Raw genomic sequence first — 26886 nt, forward strand, 5'->3', positions numbered from 1 at the left:
ATTCTAAATGTATAATTTTATACTGTGTTATTTGGACCGTAATGTTTAAAAACAGCATTAAATGTATTTAATTTTCACAAGTATTTTACAGTATGTCCCTCCCCAGCCTTTTAAAATCACTGTGTATTTGACTTGAGTAAAATCAGCTTATTTAGTTATCACATAAAGTGCATTTTAGATTAATTTACAAAACTTTTACAGGCAGTTTTAACAATAGCTACATATTTCTGACCAATGAAATAGCTAAAACCTGCAAATAATAATAATAATGATAAATAAATAAAATAAAAATGCACTTCAATAAAGTGAATTACCACATTACTCTCTCTCTCTTGGTTTAGCAGAGGGTTGTGTGTGTGTATTGTTGAATTAACAGTTATATATTTTTCATGAATGTACAAAAACTTTATAGTTTATATCACTGAGGCTAGTCATCATGTTGTTTGGTGGAAATGGCTGAGATGTTCTTTGGTTAGGCTACATCAACATGAAGATGAAGAACTGTTTATGTGAGATAACTGCAGTCTCTCATTTTCCTGGATAACTACATAAATATTTCCTGTCTTATCTTACAATGACAAGCACAAAAAAAAAAAAAAAAAACCTGGACAGACGGGTTTCAACGAATATCGACATTTTAACGTTCATACGGTCGTTAGCAAAACATAGGCAATTTAAACATTACTCCGTGGAACATAGTTTATTGTTATTGAACCAGAGATGAAAAGGGAATATCTTCGGAGCAGATGACAGGGTTCCTTCACTTCCTGATGGCGAACAGGGATCATATCTGGTGAGTTTAGCCGAAATCTTTAGCTTTTGTTCGCAAATACACTCGCAGGACTTTCGCAAGACTTTTCACTAGTCTAACCTTTCACTAGTGGAAGACACGTAACGGGAAGTTTTGAGTCCAGTTTCAGGGTTTTACGGGAAGAGGATGCAGATGTTCTGAGGATCCGCAGCAGTTCCTTGAGTCCAGAACCGGAGAACAAAGAGGTACATTCCCTGCTTTTCCAAACGAGTTCGTGTTCGTATTCAATGAAGCTGTCTGCACTGGACGTAGCGTGAAAATGTGTCAACTTTACAGTGTACATCACAGCTGGACTATTTGCAGTGAAGGTGGGGTGTTATACGAAAGGAAGAGGAGTAATTAAAGATGGATACATGTGGGATACTAACAGTGTTGTGATGGGAAGTGTGAGGAGATTTTAAAGCTCATTTCGAAACCGCAAGTCTGCTAAAGCTCGTTTGTCCGAGGGCATTTCTGTCGTGATTAAGGATGTGAATGTTTGTCGTGATACTTTATTTTTGAAAGTCAGTTTCTGTATTAAGTCAGTCAGAGTCGGTCAGTCAAAATGTAACATTTCACCCGTAATCAACCGGGGGGGGGGGGGGGGGATGTTCAGTTAATTTAAACATTTACCAGGAAATGCTGTCACACGGTATCCGAGTAAGTGTCACAATGGAACCTGCCTGGTTTGACTTTTCAGTAAAATGTAAACAGTCAAACAATTCATCTTGAAACATCATGTTCATATTTCTATGTTTATGATTTCATATTTAAAATGTCAGGACAGGACAGAATTCACATTTTGTATTAAAACTTAAAAAGGCTACTGAGTCATATGTATGGACATGTGTGCAGGCTTGATTTGCCAGCTTCTGTTTGGCACCACTAGAAGGGACCTGTGCATAGAAGTGACCTCAGGTCCAAAACATTAGCCATGTGGATAACTGGCTTCATTAGTGGCTGTAGAAGAAAATGATCAGCATACAGTGCACTAACAGGTTGTTGTGTTTTCCTCAGAAATGGCTCAAGATGCCTTGTGAGACTGAGAAAACTTGCCTGCTGGCTCCACAGGAATCACGAACACCATGTGGTTGTCACAAATATGAAATCCCAGGAATGGGAGAGGACAGGTACTATAAGTTGCTTATATATACAATACAATACAATATTTATTTATAAAGCACATTTAAAAACAACCAAGGCTGACCAAAGTGCTGTACATAGCAGAGAATAAAATGCAGAGCAGTACAGGACAAAAGAAACAACTGAAAAAATAAAACAAAAAGAAAAAATAAGCAGTAATCGTATCAGAATCAATGAGCATCAAAAGCAAGAGAAAACAAAAAAGTCTTTAAAGAAGATTTGAAGATGGAAACTGAAGGAGCCAGTCTGATATAGAGAGGCAGACTGTTCCAAAGTTTTGGACCTGCAGTCGCAAAAGCACGGTCGCCTTGTTTTTTAAGCCTGGATTTATATACACTTGATCACACTTGATCACATTACACATTAAACATTCTTTTTTCATATATTTTTACAAAAGCACAACTGACATGATATGTCTTTGTATTCCTATACTGCAGTGTTTTAGAAATGCTGAGCTACTCCAAATTCTCTGATCTGGAGACATGGCTGTGTATGCCCTCAACTTTGTTACCCAGGAGCCGGGATTCAGTTTGCTCCTTGCTGTCACTGTCCCATGAGAATGGCACTGCAGACACAGAACAAGAGTCAAGGTAACATGTTTGTGAGAGAATTTTAAGGATGGGTCTTGATAGTTCCTGTTTCTTTGTCACAGACCAGTTTGATTGCTTTTCTTAGTGTAGGCGTTTCAGTTAAGGGCAAGTTTCATATATATTCAGGAATCTCACGTTTGTCTGTGTGTAGGCTGTTTGCTTGGTAAGCAGTGTCTTGCTTTATCTTATCGACATGCAAAAATGATTTTTTAAAATTAATTATTACACAGCTTTAGATTACTCCACTGAGATTTTGTGTAATGACCACTTAACTGTATACTGACTATTGACAAGCAGCTAAGTACTGTACACTTTTTTTTTTTGTGCAAGTTCCAAGCCTCTTCTGTGGTATCTTTCATCTCACATATTCAAATAATTCTGACTCACATTTGCTTTTTGCTTCTGTAGTTGTTAAGTAGACATGCAGTAACTGAAATAATGCACTGTAATGTCATAAATAAATAAATGAAAAAAACAAACAAATCTGCCCAGTTTTTGCAATTACTATGCTTTAAATACTGAACAAATATATATATATATATACAGTACAGACCAAAAGTTTGGAAACATTACTATTTTTAATGTTTTTGAAAGAAGTTTCTTCTGCTCATCAAGCCTGCATTTATTTGATCAAAAATACAGAAAAAACTGTAATATTGTGAAATATTATTACAACTTAAAATAATAGTTTTCTATTTGAATGTACTTTAAAAAAATAATTTATTCATGTGATGCAAAGCTGAATTTTCAGCTTCATTACTCCAGCCTTCAGTGTCACACGTAACATCCAGTCTATCACATGATCATTTAGAAATCATTCTAATATTCTGATTTATTATGAGTGTTGGAAACAGTTCTGCTGTCTAATATATTTGATGAATAAAAGGTTAAAAAGAACTGCATTTATTTAAAAAAAAAAAAAATCTAATAATATATATTCTAATAATATATTTTCTTTACTATCACTTTTTATCAATTTAACACATCCTTGCTGAATAAAAGTATTGATTTTATTTAAAAAAAAGGAAGAAAAGAAAATTACTGACCCCAAATTACTGACCAGTAGTGTATATTGTTATTACAAAATATTTATATTTTAAAAACATAGCTTCTTATTTTTTCTTTTTCTTTTTTTTTTACTTTTTATTCATCAAAGTATCCTAAAAAAGTATCACATGTTCTGAAAAAAATATTAAGCAGCAGAACTGTTTCCAACTTTGATGATGAATCATCATATTAGAATAATTTCTAAAGGATCATGTGATAATGATCCTAAAAATTCAGCTTTGCATCACAGATATAAATGATAATTTAAATTATAATTAATTTGAAAACAATTATTTTAAATTGTAATAATATATCACAATATTAATTTTTTTTTCTGTATTTTTGATCAAATAAATGCAGGCTTGATGAGCAGAAGAAACTTCTTTCCAAAACATTAAAAATAGTAATGTTTCCAAACTTTTGGTCTGTACTGTATATATATATATATATATATATATATATATATATATATATATATATATATATATATATATTAGGGGTGTATTGATACGCGTATTCGTATTGAACCGTTCGGTACGAGGCTTTCGGTTCGGTACGCGGTACGCATTATGGACCGAACGGTTCGTTGGACTAATTAATTATATTTGGAAAAAAAAAAAATTGTGAAATATAATGATATGCGTTCAACAAGGTAGCCCAATAACCCAAATGACGTAACAGGCAACGCCCCTGACACCCCAGAAGAAGAAAAAAAACACCAACTTATATGTTTATGTTAGGCTACTCAGTCAGGCGCTCGCTCACTCAGTACGCGCTGAAGGCTCGTTGCAAAATGGCCAATGCGTTTAACAGACCAGAAATAGAAGATCCTCCAATAACCAACAGGTCTGGTGTTTGGGTGCACTTTGGATTCCCTGTAAGCTATAATGGTGATGGCAAGAGAGTGGTGGATAAAAAAACAACGATATGTCGCGTCTAGGGTAACGTTACACCAGTGGGAATACAAAAAAAAAAAATACACCAGCGGGAATACTTGAAACATGTCAACTCATTTACGCTGGAATCTCCTTAGTGTGTCAGTATCTGGGAAAAGACGGAAAAAAGGAGAAACATACACACAACAAACTATCCCCGCAGCATTTAGACAGACATTTCCAACGAATTCAAACAGGGCAAAAGACATCACCACGGCGATTGGCATTTACGTTATAGCCGCGGATATGAGACATTACTATTTACCATTCATTCTACCATCACCATTATAGCTTACAGGGAATCCAAAATGCACCCAAACACCAGACCTGTTGGTTATTGGAGGATCTTCTATTTCTGGTCTGTTAAACACATTAGCTATTTTGCAACGAGCCTTCAGCGCGTACTGAGTGAGCGAGCGCATAGGTTTTAAGAACATGCTTAATGTAATTGAGCCCCGTTACAATATTCCTTCACGAGCCCATTTCAGACAGACCGTAATTCCTGCTTTGTTCCAAAAAACATAAGCCCTATAGAGAACCAATTGAGTAAAAACACACTCAATATAAAGAGTTATAGAGTTCCATATAAAAAGTTACATCTTTGTATTTGTTCATAACTAATATAACATTTTCATTTTTTTTTATAAGGAGCTGTTTTTGTTTTATACAGTATGCTGCTAAGAAAACACCATAGAAGATGGGTAAAGAATAGCTCCATCATTGTTCAATGTAAAAAAAAAAAAAAACATACTTTGTTAGTTTTAATAAATAAAACTTTTTTTAAAAATCAAGGAAATTTATCTGCCAATTTTTTCTTTTTGCTGTATCTAAAACGTACCGAACCGTACAGAGCCGAACCGTGACACCAGTGTATTGTATCGAACCGAACCATGAATTTTGTGAACCGTTACACCCCTAATGTGTGTATATACATATATATATATATATATATATATATATATATATATATATATATATATATATATATATATATATATATATATATATATATATTAGTCTTTATGTTGTTTTGCTTAGTGCAGTTGCAGTTGCTAGACTGCAATTCTTCCAGTGACCACATGATGTCAACATTTACACAGTGTTTGGATCTGCCAGTAAAGTCAGCTGAAGCCTAAAGGTCACACCTTATTTAAAGGTCCAATTCACGCTATTTACAAACCATTAACTGTGAGTTTTGCCTCAATAAACTCCTAATTTGCTGCTTATGAATAGTTGGTAACGTAGTTCAGTAATTGGGCAATATTAGGGATGTAGAATACGGTCAAATACTAATACTAATAAACTAAACTAATAATCAGCCATTATGTTAATAAAAGGCATGCTAATAAGCAACTAATTAATAGTGATAACTGGTCCCTATACTAAAATGTAACCGGCCTAATTTATAAAAATATATATTTTTTTAAAGGGGTCATATGATGTTGATAAAAAGAACAATATTTTGTGTATTTGGTGTAATCTGTTTTTAGGTTCAAAACACACATTATTTTCCACATAATGTACATTATTGTTTCTCCTCTATGCCCCGCCTTTCTAATACGTGTCATTTTTTACAAAGCTTATCATTCTGAAAAGCGAGGTGTGCTCTGATTCACCAGCTATCCAGTGCATTGTGATTGGCCGAATGCCTCAAGCGTTTGACGGAAATGTTATGACCCTTGCCATACTGTGATGTGTGTCCCGGTCAGAACACCGGTACAACAAGACAAAAACAATAAAATCCATTACAAACAAGCCATTTGTTGCATCCAGTGGGGAAATAATTACAGATTATAATGACTTATACTGTCTTTTTATGTGTTGTGTTGCATCATGCCTCATAAGCATAAAACTATGTTTGCATTTGTGATCAGAGAAACAACAAAAAACAAGCAACTATTCTAGACTGCTCAAAACTCGCTTTTGAATCATCAGTGGCAAATTCTTTGAATATGTAAATGTACTTACAGACTGTGAGTCAGAACAGCCGGCATTGTAGTCTACTCTCCCAGGATCCTCCATAAAATGCGCTGCACACATCTGAATATTTGGGTTGAACCGTTCTGGAATAGTGTTGTAAATACAACTTAACCACTGATTTCTAGTTGTGTCCTCTTTTGGAAGACCAAACAAGGTATTTTTGCATTCACAAGCAACAATAAAAGTTATGCCTTCTTTCCTTGCGTGAACATTTTTGCGGCATTATGCAAATCTTCCCACATCGTGACATAGATATGTGGGGGCGTGTTTTAACGAGGCATTTTAGGAGGGCATGGACTAGTCAAAAATGCAATGCATACAAATGACTAAGACCAGTAAATACAGTTTTAATCCTACCTGGGGCACAAAAAGAAACTCACCGCCATTAAAGTTGATATAATCAGGCTACATTCATAAGCTGCTCTGCCATTTATTAAAAACAAAAAGCAGGTTTTCATACTGAGATGCTGTTATTACATCTCTCAGTGGAAACAAAGCATTCACTGGAAACTTCTCCTAACTTGGTACAGTTAATCAAGCCTCACAAAAGCAACATAGTCAACTCTACCATCAGATATACACTGAACTTGACTCTTGACAGACTGATGTGGCTTTTGTGTGCGCGCACGACTGGTGCACTTCAGCTGAAGGTGCAATTTAATATTTATGCCAGGCGCTGAAGGCTCAGTGGGGCTGGTTTATGTTTTTTTACTAGGAGCTTTCTTTTTATCCCAGAGTGATTACGTTGTTGATTTGACTATGAAAAGGCTTTAGCTATGGGAAGTCCTGGGCAAAAACTGTGGCGTTAAATCTTGCAGGTGCATTCAAGTTTACCATGCTGCTCATTGCTCAAATGAAACACATGGAAAATCTTTAATAAGTTGTTTTACATGAAGAGAAGAAGTCTATGAGGGCATCATGTTTACAATGGAACGGATTGTTGAATTTTTGTTTAGAAGAAAAAAATCAGGATCATGCAAGAGAGGATCATGGAAAAGCCAAAGTTATACACTTCCTGATTCCAGGTACTGTATGTCCTCAAACAGAAAGGGATATTTTTAGTCAGTTTTTTGTTTGTTTATTTGTATATCTATTTGTTATTTTCATTAAGACTTCTGCTAAATGTATTACTACAATGAAAAATATTTTATCTTCCAAATTGATCTCAATTTTTTAAACCCATCTGGAGGTATACAGGTGCATTTCAATAAATTAGAATGTGGTGGAAAAGTTCATTTATTTCAGTAATTCAACTCAAATTGTGAAACTCGTGTATTAAATAAATACATTTTAACTGTAAAGTAGTATCTGTAAGTTCTGTTGTTATATACAGGGGAAACTGGAAAATCATTTAATGTAGTTTTACGGTAAAATACTTTATTTTTTTGGAGGTAAAAAACAACAAGTAATCTTATAATTTATTTTAAAAGCTGTATAAAAAAATAAAAAAATTATTATATGTGATTTTATAATGGTTGTTAGTATATTTAAATTATTATTATTGTTATTATTTGTAAATTGCAGTTTTAAACTTTAATATGTAAAGGTCATAATTTTGTCTCTACAGCTTGACGTCTATAATATAATGCTTCAAAATACTCTCATTTTCTTTACACACACATTTTTCAAAAATTTTATTCCCTTCTTTTTCTGACATACAGCTGAAAGCATTGATTGGTATGGAAAAAAACCATGCGTTTATCACTGCTGTTATGACATGCTGTGCGGTACGGGGGAGCTCCATTGTGATCATGAAAACATCACACTATGACAGCTAATTATAGTGGAAGGACAGCAGAAATGAAATCTCTTTTGTTCCACAGGCCCCTGGAGAACGAGTCTATCCATCTGAGCCAGTGCCAGGAGAGGGAAACCCATCTATTGCCAGTTTCAGCCTCCCCTCAGTCCTCGTCGCCCCTGCGGACCACCTCAACTCCTCTGCCCAAGCACACCAGAGACTCCTGTCAAGGTGGCGTGAGTGTGAGGAAACGCCGGCGCCTGGCAGCCAGCCCCGGAGGACTGCACTGGGACGCATCAGGTATGCCAATCACAAACTGCATCCATTCATCATAGTCTCGGATACCCACTCCTCTCCAAAACTCTTTTGGCTCTCAATATGTATAATTGTGCCAGTGCTGTGGGTTGAAACCTTTTACAAAAAAGTACATATGTGTAGTATTTCAGTGTCTGAGTTTGAGGAACCACATTTGGAGGTCTTGTGGTGCTTGAATGGATTGATTTCTCATTTCGCTATTTTTTGCCAGGCATTGATGTTTGTTTTTATTTGCTTGATTGCCTGTTACATCAAGCAATTTGCACAGTTTGACATACATATTTGTGAAATTCGAGGGCGGAGGTTCTCTGCAAAATTAATGACTCGAGTAATCTGGCTAATTGCTTCTGCTGAGAGTGATACTCTCACTGTGTTTGTTGCAATTACCAATAGTAAATGGCTGATGCTGTGGAATACTGTAGGCACTGTATATGAAATTGTAATTTATTTTTTGCGTATCTTTTGACATATATTGTGTCATTTTATATCCACTACAAAGCACATCCAAATGAAAACAAAACAGATGAGACCCAGCAATTAACCCTGTGTTGAAAATACTCTGCCTAATTTGGTGTTAAAATTGCTTTGTAAATCTTTCATTGTGCTGTGTTATTATCTAATCTTGGTTTAAATCTTTTTTGTCAGCTTTTCTTTTAATTAGCACAGGTTTTGTATTTCTTTTTGGAACTTATTGGTCGTAGGCCTCATCAGTCTGAACTTATGCACCTTAGTTTTTGAGTGCCAATAAATGGTAATAATTTTTACCAAACAACAGTCACTTAAAAACTGAGGTGCGTAAACTCATATCAATGAGTCCGATGATTAATCTGAGTCAAAAGATAAATACAAAACCTGTCCTAATTAAAATAAAAGTTGATAAAAAGAAATGTATAGCAAGTACATTTTTGACCAGGAACACCACAAGTGTAAAAAGGTGGGTAAAAAAATCCCCAAAATTTATAACAATTGTTTGGAAAATTGTTATACCCTGTGTGAATAAAATAAGTTTTAGTCCAATGTTATAACATTAACTAGCAAAAAGAAAAATGGAACATATGGATTAAAGCAAATTTTTAAAAACCAAAAGAGTGTTATCAATATCTTTAGGGGTGGTACGGAATGGCAGGAAATGACTTTTGTTAATGCCATAAACAGCTCTGTTTATCTCTGGAAGAGCGTATGACTGGTATGTAAACAGTGGATGGTGTTACTGGGCACTTGGAAGATTGTTAAAGAGTTTGTTCACAATAAAATGTAAATTCTGTCATCATTTACTCTCCTTTATGTCATTCCAAACACCACTTTATTTCTTCCACTGAACATGAAAGGAGATTTTTAGGCAAACTATTCACACTTTTCTCCTTACAATGAACACGGTCTTTGGAATGACATGAGGGTGAGTTAATAATGACAGAATTATGAGTTTATTATGCCATACTAGCATACTACTCTTACTATTGCTACAGTGAATAGAATGTACTGTATATACAGTGTACAATGTGTGCAAATTTTATGTATTTATGGATTACGCAGATAATCCACATTTACCAAGATGTACAACAAGAGTTTATTTATTTAGCATTTCTTCGGTTCGTAGTGTAACTAAATGTTATTATATATATATATATATATATATATATATATATATATATATATATAATTTACTTACTAAATTTGCAGTACAGTGAAACAGTACTATAAAACAATTTATAATGCCATTTATAATGTGTAACTTGTAAGAATGTAATACTTTTATTCAACAAGAATGCCGTAAATTTCTCAAAAGTGACATTTATAATGTTACAAAATATTTCTATTTTAAATAAATACTTTTTTTTCTCACAACAGCAAAAAAAGTATCATGAATTCCAAAGAAATCTTAAGCAGCACAACTAATAACACAACTAATAATAACTAATAACTAATAAGCAGCACAATGATAATAACAAGAAATGGTTCTTGATTACCAAATCAGTCTATTAGAATGATTTCTGAAGCATCATGACAACTGAAAACTGGTATAATGACTCAAAATTCAGCTTTGCTATCACAGGGAATACATTCGATTTTAGAAAACAGTTATTTTAAATTGTAATAACATTTCACAATATTACTGTTTTTACTGTTTATTTGTTTAAATAATACATGCAGCCTGGGTAAGCATAAGAGCTTCTTTTAAAAACACTAGCCGCATATCCACTGTCGGGCCAGTGCGAGCCAGGGCTTAAAGCGGGCCGGGTGGGGCTAATAGCCTCGGGTCAGTAGCACCGAGGCCACGCAGCGTTTCCACAGTCAGGGCCTGAAGCTCTGCTGCGCGTCACTAAAATACGCCCTTTACACGCCATGCAACCTCATCATTTCAACAACAAAGAGAAGTTATCAGAAAACGAATAAGAAAACAATCACTGGAACATGCGCAATCACACAGGAACATGATTAAAGCGGCCGTTTGTTTGCATGCTTTGTTAAATATTCAAATTCAAAAGCATTGATGTTTTAACTATAGAAAAAGTGATAGGCTACATTGATAATAATGATTTAATTTATCAGGACTCAAAATTAATCACACATAAATATACTTATTTCTATCTTATTTATTTATTTTTAACGCTTATGAAAATAGCCTGCTTATTCAGTCGAGCCTGTTTCTGTTTATTAGTAGCCACAGCCTATACGTCACATTTAGAATGAATGATAATATCTCGATTTTTATAAAAGCTCCCGAACAAAAACATTATTATATTTTTATGATAGGCAACGTGGAGCTAAACTCTCGAGACGAGACTTGTGACAGAGAATATAAGTTACTAAATAATTACACGATTGTGATCTGAAGCTGACGTCTGACGGGTCTAGCTAACCTCCGTTTTGTTTGACAACAATTTGAACGTCAACAAGAAGTTACGACTCCCGGCATTGCTTAGAGCACCTTTAAAGCTGTTATCTTTCTGAAATGATCCACAGCGCTGAGCTCTCTAGACGCTGAGAAACTCCGCCTTTGTTCATAACCCTTCCTCTAGCCCCAGCTGGCCCGCTTTGGCCCAAGGTTTTCGTCGGGCCAAAAAACCCTGGCCGTTTGCCCCGAAGAAGCCCCTGCGAGGCACGATCAAGCCCTGGAAGTGACAGTGGAAACGCGACTGGCCCTGGCACACACTAGCACGCCCGGTTTAAGCCTGACAGTGGAAACGCGGCTATTGATACATTTTGACAATTTCAAACTTTTGAATGGTAATGTGATCTTTCAGTATATACTGCATAAAATACAGCTGACACACTAGTGCTCCATTCTGAACATATATGTGATCAAATGTAAGTTAAGTTTGATTCAGTGTACTTAGCAGAGAAAACATCATTCAGTAAAAGTTTTTTTTAGGACAAGCTTTATCAGATTCAAAGATTTGCAAAACATCAGCCTAGCCATGCTGTTGTAAGCATGATGTAAACAACGATAGTGTTTTCCACACCTTTGTCTGGTTTGTAATAGTGACTGTTTTCCGTACCTAAATTCACCTTTGGGCTAAAAGTGAAAGACATGAAAAAGAAAGTGTTGATGTGATGCCCCTCTAGGGATCATGGGATTGTTTCTACAGAAGTGTTGAGTACACATATTGATGTCAGCAGTGGTGTCAGAATCAATATTTTATCCAAAGAGCTCCAATGGGTGCTAGGTGTTATCTTCGTATAATGACACCATCATGTGTAACAGAATAAGTGCTGCGGGAGGATTGTTTTCAGCTACTGGGTTCTCTGTTTTTGCCTGGGGATGTTAGATTCAGCCTTAATGTACTAAATGATACAATCAGTGTTAGATAACCCCTGTGTACGGGGAATCGCTTAATGACACAAGCGGGAAATTATAGCTAAAAGGGGTTGTCTGGGTGAAAGCAGTTAATTAAGTCATTCATTCATTTGTTCATTCATAAAGTCTTTTCAGAAAGTTTTTGTTCATTATTTGTTGATATTACTTTGGTATGAAAAATCTCTGATTATCTTATAAGAATGAATCTTTTTGTATGTTTCTTTTATGTTATATATATTTATATATAAATATATATATATATATATATATATATATATATATATATATATATATATATATATATATATATATATATATATATATATATATATATATATATGTATATATATATATATATATATATATATGTATATATATATATATATATATATATATATTTACATTGGTGTAAACTGATTTACATAAAAACACTGATTCTAAAATAAATGAAGAATCAGTAAAGATTTTTACATTGTTTTCTACTTTAAAATAAATGTAAAAATTATGTAAAATCACAGTATCCACAAAAATATTATGCAGCACAGCTGTTTTAAACATTGATAATTATGAAGAAATGTTTCTTGAGCACCAAATAGGAAAATATTCAAATAATTTTTGAAGGATTATATGAAGACTGGAGGCATGGCTATTGAAATTTAAGCTTTTACATCACATGAATAAATTACCTTTTATTATATTACAATAGTGTGCAGTGTGCAGTGCACTTTTTAATTCTTCCGCTGCCCCAGTCATCCAGTAGAGGTCACAATTGCATTTGAGCTTGGACACATAACTGAACAGAAGCCTTGTCGGTTCTCCTGAACTGATGATTGAGAAGCAAACAATAGAGTATTTGTGTTTTTTTCTAACCACAGCTGTATTAAATTTAAATTCCATAATTTCTGAGCTTGACATGCTGTAGGGCAGTAGAAATTCAGCCATTTTGTACCGAACCTTTCATTTCCCATTAAAATGTCAGTTGTCATTCAAACTGTAGCTGATGATTAACCACACAGCAGTGTTTCAGCATTAAATGGAATTGTAGCAACTTTGAGTACTGTGATGTCAGATGATTTGCACAAGTGCCAACTATGAATATCACTATTGTTTTGTTCCTGATTGTGTGGTTACTTTTGTTAATTTAAAGAACATCAAACAGACCAAAGAGGTTAAAGCTGAAAATTTCAAAAATAATGATCACATGCTGACCATCTGTCATTGGTCAGTCATAAAGATAAATCATGTCGCCAAACTCATGCCATTGGTTGAGCAAATGTTATTCTGTATGGCTGTTGATGCATTGTTACATTAAAAACAGCGATGATAAACTTTTAAACATATTTTTGCACCATTTTCATATTAAGCTGTAAATACTTCATTGAAACTAGATAATTGATTAATTTTAAATAAATCAAAAATTATTATTTTTCAATAATAATAATAATGTCATGATGAACAGCTGTGCCACAGATGTCCACTAGAGGGCATTCAACACCAGACTGTTTCTGCCTCTCTAAATACATGTCCCATAATCCTTTGCCCAGTCTCATCGGCACTCATTGTTTGCACCTGTGTCTCATTAACCTTGTTAGCTCACCTTATAAAATCCTGGTTCTCTTTGTCTTTCTTCGCTAAGTCTTGTGTGTGGGCAGCTGCATTTCTTAGCCTTTTATCCTTGTTCTCTTGTTTATTTGTCTTCATTATTGGGACTGCTTATTGTGTTCAACCTAAAACCTGTTTTGACTACAATTGTAGATTATCCCTCCTATAAACTTCTGCACATGGATCCTCAGCCTTCATGTCCTTGTGCAGTTTTGTGGCAAATAATAGTAGTGAATTGAATAAAACATTTTGAAATTATTTGCATTTTTTTTATTAACATGCATACTATATATTGAGAAAAATGGGGTAGGATAAGTTTTCACTCAGAAATTGCTAGTAAGTTTCACATTTACAAAGAAGTGGCAAGTAACACATTGAATTAACATTAGTTGAAAGACTGAAATAGTATTTTCTTGAAAAATGATCTTTGTCTCGTTTATAACCACAAAAAATTATATACTGTGTCCTTAATTCTGTATGCATTGTGATTCTGTATACATGTGATGTCCCAGCAGATCATGATTCTTGGTCATATCTCCCAACTAACCTGCACATTATCAGCAAATTTGTTGCCAAACTTTCCTAGAATGGTTAATAAAGACATTGCCTTCCTCTAATGGGCCCGGATGACATGCTGAGTATCTTTTGGCAAGAAGTATGGTCTACCCGTTGAATGCCAGCACCTCTTTACCCACTGCTTTTGAGGATGAGGAAGACTGAACCCAAATGGTTGTCATGGAAACTGTGATCATTAGCACCAGATGTGGTTTGTTTTTAAAGTCTTAAGATTCTTCTCACGTGTTAAATTTATTGGACTCTGTGTTAAGTTACTCTTATCAAATGCTTTACTCTCAGCTGTGCTTGAAAGACAGCTGCAACTCTTCATCAACACGCAGACATCCTTGTTTCCATCCATGGGTGCTTTTCAGACATAATGGGTAATTGGCCAAATTAGATCAGTCCCATAATTTGTGTTTTGATCGCTTATTTGACTTTAAAGTGGGGTTGTTCTGTAAAAAATGCTTTGCAGACTCATTCAATTTGTTAGTGCGCTCAGCCCTGGAGCCAAACTCAAGCTGTAGGAGGGTTTACAAATAATGTCACCGCCGGTGATGTGATATAACATCTTCACAAAACACAGAGCTGCTTGGTTATGAGTCTTTGTTGAACCCAGACTCCTGGGATTAAATCTCAAATCTCTTTACTGTGTAAGTGACTCATCAGTATAAATATAAAGATTCAACTGTTAACACAGGTATGGACATCTAAATGGTTGGCATTATAATATATTGTTTTAATAATGTAGTTTGCATGTCAGATAGCAATATGGTGTGTGGAAATGCCGTGAAGGCATCAAAGCAGATGGTATGCATACTGTAGATGCGAGCTCATAATGTGAAAATAATTTCTAGCTGCGCTAGCCAGAGCACCACAGGAATTTGTCGTCATAGACCAGTGAAGGAACTTGATATGGTTCAATTGGACACATGACACACACACAGACGCTGCTCCCATCAGTTCAGGTTTCATTCTGCTACAGTCATCATCGTTTCCATAGCAATGCGCTAACAAAGTTAGTCTACAGTATTTGTTTGACAAGTGAGATTATATAATGTATGACTAGCGTGCATTTCACACTTGGATTGACACCTGGGTAACTAATAAGAGTTGTTGAATGGCATAAAATGCTGAGGTCTTCAGTGGATTATTTGTGGATTTGTCAATGGAACACATGGATTTCCAGTAATTGGGCTGTTTTTAGTTTTTTTTAAGAAAATGAACTGATTATTTTCTGATGTGGTTATTACAGTTGTTCTTGGCAGTTGGTATTGCTTGCAGTATCTTGGAGAATATGAAATTATATAATATGAAAATAATTGTAAAACCATGGGATATGGATGTTTCTTCAAATGTGGGCAAGAAAATAATCTGAAAAAGAAGTGTTTCTACACATTGTCATTTTACAAATCTCAAATTACAGTATGCATTGTGCCTAATAGCATTCTTTGCAGAAAATGACATTTTAAACTTCATCATAAAATGGATTTATACTGTATGACCTGCTTGTATGTCATTGAAAAAACACCCATAAATCAAAGTATTACTCTCTGATACTATTACTGTGCTGTGCTACAGTGTTTGGTGCTTCTCTCTATTGACCGTCTGCATTTATGTGACTTGTTGATTGTTTTCACAAACTGGCATCATATACTGTATTTGAGCTTGGTTATCAAAATGTTCAAGATTTTGTCTGGACACCATTCAAATTCATTACAGATGCAAAACATAGTGGATTGTAGCTGTAAAACAGAATTCATAAATGTTTATTTGACCTCTTTAGAGGATGTTTTCTTCACAACAGTCTCAGATGGGAAGATGGTAACGGACGAGGTCTTCATGCAGTTTTAATTGTAAGGGGAGGAGATGAAACCATGCAATGTGTAGCCCAGTGGATAAAGAGCAAGAACTGCTGCTCACCAGCTGATATACAGAGAAACCAAACACCCCGCTTACAAATCTAGAAACATATGGTGCATGTGTTTGTTTACATTATAAGCCTCCAGTTTACAAGAACTGCTTTATTAGATCAAGATACTTTACTTTTAATTTTACTTGAGGTGAAAGTGAAATTTTTAGCCATTCGATTTATGTGGTACAATAGGTGGTAATAATTTTTTTACATCATGTTCTTTACTATGATATTGTTACAGACATGACTCACTAGAGAATCATTGGGAAGATGCTTTATCAGAGCATTTAAAATGAAGTGAGAGCTTGGGCTATTTAAAATGGTTAGAACGTTCTATTCATATTTTTTCTTCTTTAAGTGATTTCTCATTTATACAAAATTCTATCTCATCGCTGCTGTTTTCTACACTGTTTAGGCCTAAATTTAAGGTTTATGTATTTGAAATGCATATCTAATTCCCATCCATTTTGATTACACAGTTTTAACATAAACTAATAAACTTATATTTGTCAGTTATATATAAATGAATCCAGTAAAATTTCCATTGCATTGTGGAATAAGCAATATTCAGTTAATTAAAATGTATGGGATCGAATGAAATTGTATTTATTGATGATAAATATACAGTGTAAACCTGGCTGTTCTGTATAAACTTATTCAGTTTTTTTAGTACTATTACATAACTTTGTCTTACCTGTTTCATTTATGTAAGGAAGCTAGTTTCTGCCACAAAATATAAATATAAAAAAGGTAATAAATGCAACTTTTATCTCGCTATTCAGACTATTTTCTTGGAATTCTGAGTTTCAATTTCACAATTCTGAGTTTATATTTCTCTATTCTGACTTTTTTTTGTTCTCATAATTGAAAAAAATTAAGAGAACTGTGAGATAAACTCATAAATGAAAGGAAAAAAGTTTGAATTGTGAGATAAAAAGTTGCAATTACACCTTTTTTTAGATTTATTATTATTATTATTTTAATCCCATGGCAAAAACAGGCCTCCATATGTATGTACATCATATTAAGCTTACAGTATGTTAAGACTGTTTAAAGAGATGGGAAGTTTAAATTCAATTCATATACATAAATCCTAAATGTAGGCCTAAATATTTTTGTGAACACAAACACTTCAAAATGTGTGTTCTGAGGGGAGGTTTTGGTCCTATCCTCATTCTCCGGTGTTTTCTTTCTCTCTGGGTGTCAGTTATCACTTGAGGTGTCTGTTTCTCTCTTTCAGGGTCAGTGCTGCGTGACCATGACCGGGGGGAGACGTCGTCACTGTCGGAAGTGAAGCGCTTTCCTCGGAGTGTGGATTCAGAGAGCCGTGTCCCAGAGCCTTGGAGGGATATAGTGCCTCTTAGGAAGACCATATCCATCGATGACCGCCTTTTCCAGCAAACACCTAGAGAACATCACAGACTCCTCAGCCGAATAGAGAGGGGCAAGAAGAAACTCAGGAACATTAATGTGAGTGGAAGAGATGTTTCATATAGCTGTCAAATAGAGCTCAGCTTAGGAAATTTCATATTGCTCCTATATATAAATGTGCCCTTCGTTGCTTGTTTTAGGAATGTCTTGTTTAAGAACATTTCTTAGCATATCTACCTTTGAAGGCAGATATTGATGTAGTGCATACAGTGTGTCGACAGTTTCACAGCTGCTGAGCTTTTGCCGTGAGGTTCTTCATAGACGTTCAGTTGTGTAACAGTTCAAGAAAGGTACGCTTGCACAGAATTCATCCTGGAGTTTGATCATTGCTGTCTATTCAGCGAACACTCATCTGTCATCCTACACCAGTGAGTCAGTGCTTTGAGGACGCACTGCTTTGTAACCTTACATTAGGGACTTTTGTAGAACATGAATTCCATATGCATACATTTGCTATAGTAAAGAAGCTGCATCTGTGCAGTTTTGAGAAAGCTGGTGTGTATATAAATATAGATTTTAAGAAGGGATAGATAAAGAAGTATTTATGAAGTATTAGGCGCTTATGTGCTGGTCTCAAATAATCATGGCCATGAATAAACAAACAGGTCTGCACATTTCTAGCTTCTCGGAATGGATGGTTATGGATTATGGGTGGATTGCATCAAACTTTACCTTATTTTAAAACTCTTTACTGAAGCACATGATTCAGCACAACTTGGGGTCGTTTTTCTGACAACAAAGTCCTCTATAAATTGGGAAAAAAAGTGAAAAAATAAAAACATTTTGATCATGAGGCATCTATCAGAAGTTGGATCCCTCTGGGTGGAGCATGGCTTATTAATATTTTGCAACCTCCAAGAGAACACTAAATGTTTCTAATAAAACTAGAAGCACTAGAATTCATATAATCAAGGTGAAAGCAACAATCAAGGTTTTAATTCAGTATTTTACATTACAAAGAAGATGTAAAATATCTCACATGGGGAAAGGTGAATATTTTTTTTTTACATTTTTGAATTTGTTCATTTATTTATCATCTTATTATTTATGTATCAGTATTATTTATTGTTTCAAAATTATTTTCCTTTTATTTAAAAAAATGATTTTAATAAATATTCAAAGCCATTAAAAAAGTTTACATTTATATTTTTTTGAACCTGCTTATATACACAAATCTTTGAACGAACTGATTCACTACAATGAATCTGACTTAATATTACTTTAGATGCTATAGAGGGCAGTCTTGAGCATGCACCTGGGGCAAAAAGGCCACAGCAATTCAAGACAAGTGTGCTTAAACAGCAATGCTGTGTTTTTGTGTAAAGAATCCCTAAATTTTGGTAAAAGTAGCTTGTTATTGGAGACGTTAGTCTTTTTTTAGAACTCTTGCTACAGTCGCTCTAAGAAAATAGTTTTCCATGGTTCAAAATCTCACAATTCACAAATTATCCAGAAATTAGTGTGCTTATCTCAGGAAGGAAATTGTGCAGTTCATCATAATGCAGATAAAAAAATGAATACTGTGTATTATATTGTGAGGTATCAGATCCTACTGCACATCAACAAAGCTGAACATCAGTATGGTGTGTGGAAATGCCGTGAAGGCATCAAAGCAGATGGTATGCATAGATGCGAGCTTATAATGTGAAAATAATTTCGAGCTGCGCTAGCCAGAGCACCACAGGAATCTGTCTTCAGGGACCAGTGAAGGAACTTGATATGGTTTAATTGGACACATTAGTGATGCACCGAAATGAAAATTCTGCGCCGAAACCGAAACCGAAAATTTAGGATGCACTTGGCCGAAAACCAAACTGAAGCCGAAAATGGCTTCTTTTAAAAACGTATATATATATTGCTTGGATTTAATGGATCTGAATTGAAAAATCACAATATAATAATCAAACTTTTATTAACAGTTACATAACAAAACATAAAATATTTTTTACAATAAATATAAATAATAATTATTCTTCAAGTTTTATGTTCCATCAAATAAAATAGTTTTTTAAAAATCCTGTTCGATTTTTGAGTCATAGGCAAAGTGTTCATTGAATCGTTAGTAAATCCACCGACAACTAAACAGGCATTAGGGCGAACGTAAAGAGGGCGCTTGAGACGCGCACAAGTCAGCAATGTGGACTGCCATAACATCAATGAAAAACATTACTGAAGGCTACATTGATATTATGCACTAATAGGCTCTGTGTGTGTGTCTGTGTGTGTGTGTCAGAACCTGCAGTTGCTGTGTGACGCGCGTCGCTGCGAGCGTATAGTGACGAGCTGGACGCGCTCCGAGAGAAGGCCGTTAAAATCCATTCCCTGTTTTCGTTTTCGAAACTTGTGTTGGTTGGTTCCGATCGATTGTGCAGCTTTTGTGACAAGCTTTTTTTTGATTGTGACAGCCCTTTGACATGCTTAATGTTTGATAGGCAGACGCGTGATAACAGCTCGACCGTGAGTGAAACCTAAGCTCTTGCGCACGGATGGGAGGGGCGGGTGACATTCATTTTCGGTTTACGTTTTCGGCTGTTTTTTTTATTTCAGCCCGAAACCGATAATGCCATTTCGGCCGAAAATTTTCGGCGGCCGAAATTTCGGTGCACCCCTAGGACACATGACACACACACAGACGCTGCTCCCATCAGTTCAGGTTTCATTCTGCTACAATCACCATCGTTTCCATAGCAATGAATGAATGAAGTTGGATTCTTCGTGTGTTACAAATTCAGATTACGTAACGTTTTAAAGGTGTAGCAGATTAAAGAATCATTGAAATGCATAATATTCTGAGATTTTTACTGCTTGTTTGTGAGTTGTTCAGTGTAAAACAGGTGTCCAATAATTGGTCTGTTGTAAAGGAAAATTGATTATGATTTATTTTCGGTAACACTTTAGAATAGGTAACACTTGTTAACTATTAACTACGACATTTCTCTCAATAAATTCTTAATTTGCTGCTTATTAATATTTAATAAGGTAGTTGTTAGGTTTAGGTATTGGGTAAGATTAAGGATGTAGAATAAGGTCAAGTGGAATAAGGCTTTAATATGTTCTTAATTAGCACTAATACATGGCTAATATTCTAGTAATATGCATTTAGCTTTAGAATAGGTAACACCTATTACCGTATTTTTCGGACTATAAGTCGCACCTGAGTATAAGTCGAGAGGGCGCTCTATGCTGTTCAGTGCTCCTGTAGTGTAATGTTTTCTCTTGGTTCTAAATAAATGCGACTTATAGTCTAGTGCGACTTATATATGTTTTTTTCCTCATCATGACGTATTTTTGGACTGATGCTTCTTATACTCAGGTGCGACTTATTGTCCGAAAAATACAGTAATAGGTGTTACCTATTCTGAAGTGTTACCACTCAAACCATTGCAGTCTGTCAGCCATATAATGTAAGCAGATGAGAATCACGGCTTTGAGAGTCATAAAACACACACAAACAAAACCAAATGAAACCCTGTGGCTCATGACGATATGTTAGTGATGTTATCTTCTGTGCCTGAGCATGTGTCAAGAAATCCAGGCAGTTTTCAGTGAAGCGTGTATAGAAACTTTAGAGCAATGATGTCACCGATGACATCTGAAGCCTCAATTGGCCTGACTGGTTCAGGAAGCTGTTCAAATCTTGTAAATTTGTAGTCCTCTGTCCTGTTAAACCCAGCCACTTTCCAGTTTTAGATTAATAATATTGCCCTTCCTGCCTATTATGAGCAAATAATTGATTTACACATATTTGATAGCTCCATTCATTTCAAGTCAACATGTTTATTACACAGTTATTACATTTAAATTAAGTCATTTAGCAGACGCTTTTATCCAAAGCGACTTACAAATGAGGACAATGGAAGCAATGACCATCATGGCCTCCTAACAATTCCTATATCTACTGATTGGCTTCATCACTCTGTCTCCTCTCCATCAGTAAGCTGGTGTGTGGTGGGCGTTCTGGCACACTATGGCTGCCAGCACATCATCCAGGTGGATGCTGCACACCTGTGGTGGATGAAGAGATACCCCCTGACAATGTAAAGCACTTTGAGTGCTTAGAAAAGCGCTATATAAATTTAAGGAATTATTATTATTATTAATATTTCTTCATCAAAACAAGTTTGGAGAAATGTATCCTTATATTACTTTCTCACCAATGGATCCTCTGCAGTGAATGGGTGCCGTCAGAATGATAGTCCAAACAGCTGATAAAACAATAATCACAATAATCCACAGATAATCAACATGACTCCAGTCCATCAATTATGTTATGTGAAGAAAATAATATTGGATTATTGCGATCCATCAAGACATTTTATACTTTTTTTTAACAAACCATTGTTTCCGACTACAATACAAGTCCTTTATACATAATATTGTTTTCTCTAGTGTAAAAGTCATTTTGTCTGTTTCAGGAGAGAAATATGCACCGATCAAGCTCACAAGTGAAAACAGTCTAAAACATAAAAAAGAACATTGCCACTGTCACATTTCATCACTTCTGATGAACAAGGTCTCAGAAAAACTAATTCTAGCAGTTTCTCTAGTTTTTTTTTTTTGCATATTTATAGAGGCAAATCTGTTTTGTGATGATTCCAAAATTACTCATTGATGTGGTGACAAACATTGCCCATATGAGACTAATAGTCTATGTTACTAATAATTTTTGATCAAAATGTTTATTCCAGCTTTTGCCCTGTCTGTTAGATAGTAAACATCACATAAAAACTTTATGCATGTATGTTTCAGTAAAAATGAAGACTCTGATCCTTCAGAGCTGAAAACAAAACATGCACAGAGGTTTGCTTGAACATACACATTCATACTTTAATGGTCCTTTTCTGATTTTAAAAGACATAGAAACACATGACAAGAGTTTGTAAAGATATAACAAATACAAAAAAAATCTCCTTTTTTCTTTGTGGGTTTGGATAGGCATGAGGGGTGAGTAAATAATGACAGGGCTTTTTTTTTTAGTTCCATTCCCTCCAGACAGGCTAACAAAATAATAGGGCGCTAGGCTCATAGATAATCTGCATACGTTATAAAGATTGACTGGGAATTTTACAGTCCAGCTGGAGATGATTTCCTACTAGTCTAGCAATTTTTTTTTATTATTCCTACATTCCTTGCTCTCCTATAATTTCCTAACAATTGTTCCACTGAAATTGTTCTGTGACCAAAAATATGAGAGACTAAAGTTTGTGTTTGCTCTGTTTTCATACCACATGCAGAATTTAATGTCACCCAGGTGTTTTTTTACACCTTGTCGAATGAAAGAGTGCCATGTTTAAGCGGTGCGTTTGAATCCTTGGGCCATTTCCAAGAGAATGAATTCTGAGAAATGATGTGGACGTAAAAAAAAAAGAAAAAAAAAAAGCATGTGTCCAGTCCACAACCCAAGTTCCGTTTTGTTAATTCCCAGAATGCTTGTGGATGAGTTGTCAAACTTTATAGCCCCATGGCAGGAGAAAACACAGTTACAAAGATATTCCAGAATTTTCCCTGCTCACAGCTCAGGCATGACTGCATGGAAATTGTCAGCGGAGAGCTCCTTTGTTATGGTGAATAGTAAAGCCTTTAAAATCGAAATGCACCTTAAAGCGGAGTCTGCAAGGCCCTCTGTGTAATTATGTTGCCAGGTTATGTCAATCACTCTCTAGCACTGATGGTCATGAAATTCAGAAGGCTAGAGGGTTTGTTCTGATGCTTGTGTTTTTGTGCAAGGCTTGATATTCTGACGTATGAAAGTCTGAATTGACGCATAAGCAGTGATCTGTATCGAAACCTTAAGAAAAACAACTATACAAATCAGTTGATGAGAATATTAGATACCCAGCACAATGAAACATAACCTCTTGCTGCAAAACTCATAGTATTTTGTATGTTTCACTCTGAAATCTCATGCAGTCGAACTGCATGAACTCCTCAAGTTTGTTCTGACCTTGTTTACATGGTCATTTCATTTTTGTAATTATTTATAAAGCTCTTTAAAACTCAGTGTCACATAAAACTCAGTGTCACAAATCTGCTTATTCCATTATTGACCTTGTAATAATTGTTAATTTATTTTGCCGTCAGTGTTTCTTTGGTTTAAATTCTTAATTTTTAAAAAAAATCTGACAAAAGATATGTTGGATGCTGCAGACCGATGCAGCAATTTATTGCCCTTGATTATCACCATGTGTTACCATGGTGCTTGGTTAGTGCTGGTCTTAGGGTCGAGTTATTTTGCTCAAGGTGCTCAATGCATTCAGTGTGATATAATTGAAGATCCTGAAGCTTTTAAAACCAATCTTTCCAAAAACTGGCTTCCAGGAATTGTTTAATCTCATGTATTACTGCTTCGGGCATCAAACATCTTTAGACAACAATACATCTTTGAAAAATTAACCTTCTATAATTGTTACAGAACAACCACTTGAACCTTCGTTCATACTAGAATAGCATCTTCACAACCATCTCCACATGATTGCGTAATGGATTTCAATCAGTGCTGATTGATAAAAGCAAAGCCTATTCTAAGAAACATTCAAAAGCTATAATTTCATGGATTGTATGGAGAATCTCCTACAGAGTTTATCCTTTACAGTTTCACAGTGTTTAAGGTTAATATAACTCCTTGTTGTGTTTACTCACCACTTTGCAATCCCTCTTTCTAGTGTCCCTAGTTCCTGCGCTCCAATACAGCATAAGGTCTACATTACTTCTAGGACTTTTCTGGGATGTTTAGCTCCAGACCTCTCCGACATTCTGTCCTGTTTCCCCTCCCCTCCTCCTCTTTATGGTGGTCTCTGGCAGCACCTGCCAGATTCCTTCGTGTCTATCACTCTAATCAGGAGGTCAAACTCATTACAGAGTCCACTTAGTCAAGCGCCGCCAAAAAGAGAACTTGCCTGCTGTCTAATGGGGGAGGGCTATTTTCTTTTCATTTTGGATGGGGTGCGGTGGTCTAGTTCGGCAGACTTGCTTTCTACAGGTTTAAGTGTGGCCTTATATGAAAGTTTGCTTCATTAAGAGACCATAAGGGGGCAAGCTTGCCCTCTCTCTGCCATGCCGGAGCTGCTGTCTTGCCCAAGGTGATGAGCGTGGGTAGAAGATGTTACAGAACAATTTCAAAGCTGTGTTGCACCCAGACATTGTAATAGGTTGGATAACAATGTGCAGCAGCTTAGTTTAAATCTCTGATTTCAGATGTTTATGAATGTTTTGTTTGTGTGGGTGGAATCAATTTAGCAGCACATTAAAAGGGAAAAGAAAATGTCAGGCCTTCTTACTAAGTTATGGAGAGGAGAATAAGCTGTGAATTTAATGCCCAACATTTCCATTACTTATTAATGTAATCCATCATAAAGTATAGACCTAATATAGTATACAGTGGGGTTCAAAATTGTCAGTAAAAATGCATCTATTACATGTCCTTTTCTAGCTTAATACTAAACTCATTGCACGATAAATTATCAGCTAAACAAATTTTTGCATTCAGAATTGCATTTGAGCTGACTGAAATCCACACATTTATGTAAAATTTTATGATAATGCTATCGATCTGAGAATGATACAAAGATCCAGAGCTTTAGTGGAAGCAAAAACATCTGGTCACATGATTAGTGGTATAGAAATGCTGTCGAATCTTTAAATCTTTTCTTTTTTTCCCCTTCTTTTTGTCATTTGAAGTAGGGCTGAAACGATTCCTCGAGTAACTCGATTACAAAAAATGATCGAGGCAAATTCCTCTGCCTCGAAGCCTCTTTTAATTTATTTTAAATCTCACGTCAGCTTCTTTCGCAATTATATTTTTAATGTGACACAACATGTTTACGTCACCCACAAAGCGGAAGGAGACACAAGCGCTGAGTCTGAAATCTCATACTGCAAGGAGGCAGCAGTGTTTTGATTTGAGGGCGCGGGCAAACGTAAAGAGAACGTCGTGGTGTGTGTCCATTGCAAGATAGAGCTGGCATACCACAACTAGGGCCCTATGATTTCCGCAATGCAGAAAACGCGGAGGGAATCGCGGAGTACAGTCATAAAAACAGAATTTACAGTTTAACGCGGAATGGCACGGAATTTGCCAAATTTTGAATGAATTAATCAAAAATAGGTAATTGCACTTACATCAAATCATGATATGGACTAATATCTGTAAATATTAAGCCGGAACAGTCTATTTAAATATGAATCCTGCATGTTCTGCGTGTCTCTGTTAATGAATGGAGCAGAAGCACGTCTTCCTTTATCACACACTGATGCGCGCGTGACGCTCCGGTGATTTCAGCGTCTGCTGTCTCACTAAATAAGGACGTGAACACATGAACAACATCTCCAGAACTGCTCTGAAAGTCACTTTTATGAGCATTTGACCGTTTGATTTGAGTAAAACTAGCGTCACATCACATACACAGAACTGTAAAGGTACGTCAACCCGTCAAAATAAAAGTCCTTTATTACTATTGTTCAGCAGAATATACATAGCCTACTACTAAAAAAAGAATTTTTTTAAGGTTTAATCACACAACATTTCTTCCATGTTTTATTTTTTATAGTAAATCCCCTTTGTTTACCAAAAAGTTAAGTTAATTTTCAGTAATTAAAAGATAAATTAAATTAATGTTTTATGTGTTTAATGTTTAATGTGCCTCTCAGAAAATGCTTTATTTAAAACCCCAACTGAATGGCACTTAAATGCACTTAATTCATCTGTCAACTTTCTTGTCATTGTTCACAGTACAAGTACAGACAGAGAAACAACGGGTAATAATTAAATGTTTATTTTTGATGTATGAGTGGCATTCTATGCATTTAAAAAATAAAAAATAAAATTTCTAAAAAAGGAAACTTAGTTGTTCATTTTAAGAGACCCAAGAGTCTTATTTTCTCTTGCATAATTAATATTGCACTTTAATTAAGCAAAAACACATTTTATCTGATTACTCGATTAATCGATGGAATTTTTGGTAGAATACTCAATTACTAAAATATTCGATAGCTACAGCCCTAATTTGAAGATTTACATAACAAAAATCACAACTTTTCAATGTGATAG

The 26886-nt window shown here is 35.2% G+C and overlaps 1 protein-coding gene across 1 annotated transcript in view; it reads left to right on the forward strand.

Moving 5' to 3' along the window:
- The first annotated feature begins 591 nt into the window (after nucleotides 1-591).
- The window catches only part of LOC132121608 (ankyrin repeat and fibronectin type-III domain-containing protein 1-like), a 73480-nt gene continuing 47185 nt past the window's right edge, over nucleotides 592-26886 (forward strand). Inside the window, exons 1-6 of the mRNA XM_059531188.1 lie at nucleotides 592-793; nucleotides 915-996; nucleotides 1808-1920; nucleotides 2371-2523; nucleotides 8309-8523; nucleotides 17650-17879. Of these exons, the coding sequence (XP_059387171.1) occupies nucleotides 747-793; nucleotides 915-996; nucleotides 1808-1920; nucleotides 2371-2523; nucleotides 8309-8523; nucleotides 17650-17879 (840 nt within the window). The 5' untranslated portion in view covers nucleotides 592-746. The remainder of the gene's footprint in view (nucleotides 794-914; nucleotides 997-1807; nucleotides 1921-2370; nucleotides 2524-8308; nucleotides 8524-17649; nucleotides 17880-26886) is intronic.

Source organism: Carassius carassius, chromosome 39, assembly GCF_963082965.1.
Source record: "Carassius carassius chromosome 39, fCarCar2.1, whole genome shotgun sequence".
Classification (NCBI taxonomy): domain Eukaryota; kingdom Metazoa; phylum Chordata; class Actinopteri; order Cypriniformes; family Cyprinidae; genus Carassius; species Carassius carassius.